At 37.1% G+C, this 5,637-nt stretch overlaps 2 protein-coding genes across 2 annotated transcripts in view; one reads left to right on the forward strand and one right to left on the reverse strand.

Annotated features, from left to right (window-relative positions):
* LOC118754673 overlaps nt 1-5,066 on the forward strand; it is an 8,783-nt gene extending 3,717 nt beyond the window's left edge. The window contains exons 2-4 of the mRNA XM_036489562.1: nt 43-625; nt 3,103-3,122; nt 3,714-5,066. Coding sequence (XP_036345455.1) covers nt 43-625; nt 3,103-3,122; nt 3,714-4,085 — 975 coding nt within the window. The 3' untranslated portion in view covers nt 4,086-5,066. The remainder of the gene's footprint in view (nt 1-42; nt 626-3,102; nt 3,123-3,713) is intronic.
* Nucleotides 841-2,246, reverse strand: LOC118754674. Its single transcript, XM_036489563.1, has 2 exons — nt 1,914-2,246; nt 841-1,008 (listed from the first exon to the last, which is right to left on the reverse strand). The coding sequence occupies exons 1-2, from the start codon at nt 2,229-2,231 to the stop codon at nt 898-900; spliced, it is 429 nt and encodes a 142-aa protein (XP_036345456.1). The 5' UTR covers nt 2,232-2,246; the 3' UTR covers nt 841-897.
* Nucleotides 5,067-5,637: the final 571 nt, after the last annotated feature.

Raw genomic sequence — 5,637 nt, forward strand, 5'->3', positions numbered from 1 at the left:
TACTGCTTATCCTGATACTCTATTCTTATCATCATGGTATAGCCCGCTAGAACCCGCAAACGTTTGAAGCTTCGTCGTTTGGCAAGTAGTCCTGCGAGTACTGGTGACCAACTTATCAAAGAACAATCAACCCGCAATTTCTTGCGAAAGCTTAAACGAATACTATTCGCCACCTTGTTCTTGTCCGTCGCAGCGGCCGTTCTTTTGGGACATCACCTCACACAAAACAACGCTCAGCAAAATAGTCTTATTCAAGACTTTCTTAGTAGCTATCGGCGACATTATTATCAAATCGTGCATGGTATACCACATTACTGTGATGCAGAACTAAACGCACGATCTGTGTTCGCACGGATCAATGAACATCAAATACTGCACCAAGAAGAAGCATTGCAAAAACTTGATATAATCCTGCGGAATCAAACGCACTTCCGCTCTATAGCCATAGTTGGGCCCTCTGGAGTTGGCAAAACAATGACAGCTAGCGCTTTAGGGGAACATTTTCCATGGCGGGAAAACGTGTGGACGTATGCATGGAATACTCATGTTAAAGATGAGATACAAAAATTCCATATGCTACGTCTTTATGTTGAGCAACTTTCGGATTGTGGCCATAACTTGCTCATTACACTAAGTAACAAAAAAAAAAAATTTCTCAGTCCTTGGGATGTAATTGTTATTTCCTAGTCTGTTATGCCTTAAAAGTATGGAAACCACCTAATATTCCTCGGAAACTTTGCTTTTGTGACCAGGACAATGTGATTCATTAAAATATGCTAAAATTATGAGAAAAACGTGTTTGAGTCTTTCACTACAGAGAAAATCATACAGAACAGCACATATAAATCAAAACTAAATTTTATTAAAACTTCAGAAAACCAAAAACATAAAAGTAAATCAGAAGCGGGTGGTTTTTCGACATTTGCGTTTAAACTGCGAGTCACTTTCTCTAATCAATCCCCAAATGTAATCTCCCATCATGTTCTCATTGTATTGTCCTTGGTATCGCCGCTCAAATTCCATTATATCCTGATGGAAGCGCTCGCCTTGCTCCTCTGATATGCTCCCATGTTCTCCTTGAATTTGTCAAGATGTGCATCCAGAATATGGAGTTTGAGAGACATCCTGCAGCCCATTTTGCCGTAGTTCTCCACCAGACTTTCGACCAGCTCCACGTAGTTTGCGGCTTTGTGATTGCCTAGGAATCCCTGTACCACTGACATAAAACTCATCCAAGCAGCTTTCTCAACACGAGTGAGCTTCTTGGGGAATTCCTCAGACTCGAAGATTTTCTTTATTTGTGGTCCAACGAAGATACCGGCTGTAACTTTCGCCTCAGAGAGCTTAGGGAACAAGTCTTGTAGGTACTTGAACGCTGAAGAATTTTTGTCGAGAGCTTTGACGAATTGCTTTATAAGACCCAGTTTGATGTGGAGTGGTGGCATCAGTACCTTCTGGGGGTCCACCAAGGGCTCCCACTTGACGTTGTTCCTCCCCACTGTGAATTCAGTTCGTTGTGGCCATTCACGCTTACTGTAGTGTGCACTGTCGTTTCTGCTGTCCCACAGGCATAGAAAGCAAGGAAACTTGGTGTAACCGCCTTGCAGGCCCATTAAGAATGTCACTATTTTGAAATCTCCGATCACTTCCCAGCCATATTGCTCATACTTCAATGCGTTCAGCACTTTCTTGACATTGTCGTAGTTCTCTTTGAGAGATACTGAATGCGCCAGAGGAAGAGACGGATACTTGTTGCCATTGTGAAGCAACACGGCTTTGAGACTCTTGCATGAGCTGTCAATGAAGAGGCGCCACTCTTTTGGTTCGAAATCAATTCCGATTTCCTCGAACAGACCGGTCACGTCGTGGCAGAAGCAGAGCCCATCTTCGCTGATGAAGAAGTTGGAAAAAAGTTCGTGACGCTTCCTCTGACATGTGACTTTAACACTAGGATCCAGCAAATTCCACTGCATCAGTCTGGACGTCAAAAGTTCAGCATCGGACTTGGTTAGACCAAGATCTCTGATCAAATCATTCATGTCCTTTTGGTTGGGATAGTATGGGTTTTTGTTATCAGCTAGTAAATTAAATCCTTCACCTTCATTGTCTTCCACACTCATGGAATCAGGGCTCTCACAGGAAGACACCTGCTCTTTCTCTGGAGGAGTAGGAACGGGGCGGTCAGAGCTGTGTGGAACTGGAGCCATGGATGAAGGAATGTCAGGATACATGATTTGACTTGCTTTTTTGCCATGCACCATGCAGAAAAACCAGTTGCTGGAATGGTCAGTGGGTTCTCTCCAAACTCTTGGCACAGCAAACTTCATAGCTCTCTTTTCCCCTCTGTACCATCCTGAAAAAAAAAAAATTAGAAAAGAAAAGTACTGTCTAATAAAAAAGTTAATAGAAACATTTATTTTACCCATAACAAAGCAATATAGTTTTAAAATATCTTACCTTCCAAAGTCCTTTTGCAGTTTTCACACGCGAAATGAGGTGCCCAGGATTTGTCTTGATCACCCACAGGCATGCCGAAATAAGCATTGTAAGCTTCGCACATTTTAAAACCTGTTTCCAAAGAGTACTTATTCGCTCTTGTTTTGATAAAATATCCGCAGACATAACAAAATGCATCTGCAGGATACTTGCAGCCTCGTGAAGCCATGTTTGAACGAATTTATCTGTAATAAAATAAGAAACAACTCTCAATAAATCACAAAAATGTTGCAAAATTTATTGCGACGACTTTGTTGTTTTAACTAGTGTTGGGCAGTATCGAGTACTTTTGTGTATTTACTACTTTGGTATCGATACTTTTAAGCATCGGGTACTGTCGATACTTTTCAGCATCGAGTACTGAGTACTTTTGGAATCGATACTGCCCAACACTAGTTTTAACAGACACAAATGTAGAGAAAACAAGTTGTATGCGCTCGTGTATCAGTTTTCAACAAACAAGCATAAAAATAAACGCAGATAAGCGCTGCCATGGTCACAAAAGCAAAGTTATCTTGCGACAATAGCTGTTTTCTATACTTTTGGGACCTAACTGACTAGGAAATAACAATTACAACCCAGGGACAAAAACCTTGTTACATAGTGTTATTGACAACCTTTCGCCCTGCGCACGGTCAAAAATTTGGGTTTAATTTTTAAACTGCGCTGGGACTACTACCTTTTTTAAACTTTTATAGTCTACTTTTTAAACCAGTCAATAGTTTCACGCAATTTTTAATATATTCTGGTTTAAATTTTAGCCCAAAAAGTTCGTGGTTTAAAAATCAAACCAAAATGTTTTAATTCTAGTTCTAGTTTCTAGGTTTCATATATAGACAATTTGGTTTAAAGTCTAAACCGAAATAGAATATGTTTGCACAGCGAATTGTGGTGTTGATTCAAACTCAACATATGAAAGCACATTTACATGCGTGGCTGTAGCTGAGTGTGCAAAGATGCTTGACACAATTGGTTGCTACCAAGGCTGTCCGGGTTCAATCCCAACCAGACGGAGCATGAAATTTGAGATTGTTTTTTTTTTATTCTTAATTATGAAAATGTTTGGGTTCAACATTTAAACCGAATTGTTTAAATTCTAAACCCAACATATGTGCTCTCTTTTTTTTAAACTTCGAAGGTTTGTATTTGAAACTGAATTTAGTTTGGTCATATATGTAGTCCAAAAAGTTTAAAATTAAAACCGAAATTTTTAACCGTGCGATGACGGAGTAGTGCCGCTATTAAATAAAATGATTGCTATGCAAGATGATGCAAACAGAAAACATGTTATTGTAGTTTATATATTTCAATTAAACGCAATGCTTGACGAAAATGCTTATCAAGACCAAAAAAATGCTTTGCAAAATTTACCAGATACAGCAACGATAAATTTTAAGTCGTTAGATCAAAAAGAATTGCGAGAATGCATACAACGGGAAGCTTTGTTGAATAATTTAACGCTAAATGATGCTGATTTTAACGAAATTGCTAATACAATAGATGTAACCTCCTCTGGCTGTAAAAAGGTACACGCGAAAGTAATGGTCTACGGACGCCGGATAGAACAATTTCATTCCGATGAATTCTAAAATCACAAATACCAAAAATTCTAAAAGACTCTTCGAATAATCGACTGAATCTCTTTTCAAAAGGGTGTAATTTTGTATAGACTGTTATTATGTTTGTATGTTTAACGAAAAATATATGCTAAAGCAAGTTATGGAGAAATTAAATAATAATTGCATTTTATTGTACTAATATTGAATGGGCTACAGAAATGCATACTCCAAATTTTTCTAAGGAATCTAATGAAAAGCTCGAAATGTTTACGAAAGTTAGTTGAATTTTTTTAATATTACACAAAGGTTGAACTTGGACTCATACGCATTTTGTTGAAAAATTCACACATTTTTATAAAAATTAGTCAAATTAAATAAAAAAAGTTTAATTCTTAAAACTTGCCAATGTGGGATGGGCTTATAATTTTGACATAGGGTGCATTGGTATACTACTTTCCAACTTTTTATTTATTATTTTCATAGTTTTCTCGGTTATTTACGCACCGAATCATAGAGTAGGTTTTCATAATTTTACAAGAAATGTATCCTTTAATAAAACGGTCAGTTTTTATTACTTATGAAATGAAATGGTTTTTATTCATTCTCGATTTTAAGCGAAACGACCGATTAGTCGGTTAATTTCCTACGATTAATTGTAATTAATAATCGAATGCTTTCGATTAATCAATTAACCGATTAATCGATTACTAATTTTTTTGACATCACTAGTCTTATTGGTATGGCCGAATTACATTCGAAAGCCAGTTAAAATTAACGTCAAGTGGATTGATGTACAATTCAAAAAACCACTATACGAGTAGTTTTTTACGGCACTAACATTTCATTTCATTTCATTTATTGAACAAGAAAATTAGTACAGTAAGATTTTGAATCTTTTATAGTACAACAGATAGAGTGGAAATCAGGTTGTTAATACATCTACAAACACGTTACTATGATGATATTAAAAATGCAGGCTTACATACATATGTATATACTTAAGGCTACGTCAAATAGTTATAATTTAAAATAAAATAAGATGGTCAGTCTAGATTATAGAGAAAAATAATTATAAATAATTGTTCTATAATTGATTTTCTTTATAGTACTCCTTAGGGCGGTAGGAATCGAGTTCCAGGTACGTATAGTGTTCACAAAAAACAATCTAGTCAAGGCTATTTTGGACGATTTTGTAAATTTCAGCTTCTCATAAAGATATGAAGGCGTTCTAGTTAGCATAAGCCGATAAAGAAAGATACAGCTTCTGGCTTCAATGTAGTCCAGGCTTTGACAGCCCAACAGTTCGTATCTCCACTGTGATTTGTGGTCAAATTTACGCAGGCCAAACAACCTCAACCTTATGGCCAGACTGTGAGTATAGTCTATTGTAGATGAGTGCAGAGTACGTCAAATTATGTAGGTGTCAGTAATTGGATGCCAAGCTTACGTCTGACGTTAACCGGGGTAAACGGGGACGAATGTCTTAAACTGCGTAGCGCGCAATACACCTTACCTATTACCATATTTATATGATCAACACATGTTAAATTCAAGTTGATTACAAAGCCTAGGTTAGTAATTT

Source organism: Rhagoletis pomonella, unplaced genomic scaffold (assembly GCF_013731165.1).
Source record: "Rhagoletis pomonella isolate Grant_MI unplaced genomic scaffold, Rhpom_1.0 Rhpom_scaffold_04365, whole genome shotgun sequence".
Taxonomy (NCBI): Eukaryota; Metazoa; Arthropoda; class Insecta; order Diptera; family Tephritidae; genus Rhagoletis; species Rhagoletis pomonella.

Bases quoted from the DNA above. Each gene is read 5' to 3' on its own strand.
- LOC118754674 (XM_036489563.1), bottom strand. From the start codon at position 2,231: ATGTATCCTGACATTCCTTCATCCATGGCTCCAGTTCCACACAGCTCT. The intron at 1,009-1,913 runs CTTTTTTCCAAC...GAATTTGAGCGG, and splicing joins GTCAGAGGAAGCGTCACGAA to CGATACCAAGGACAATACAA.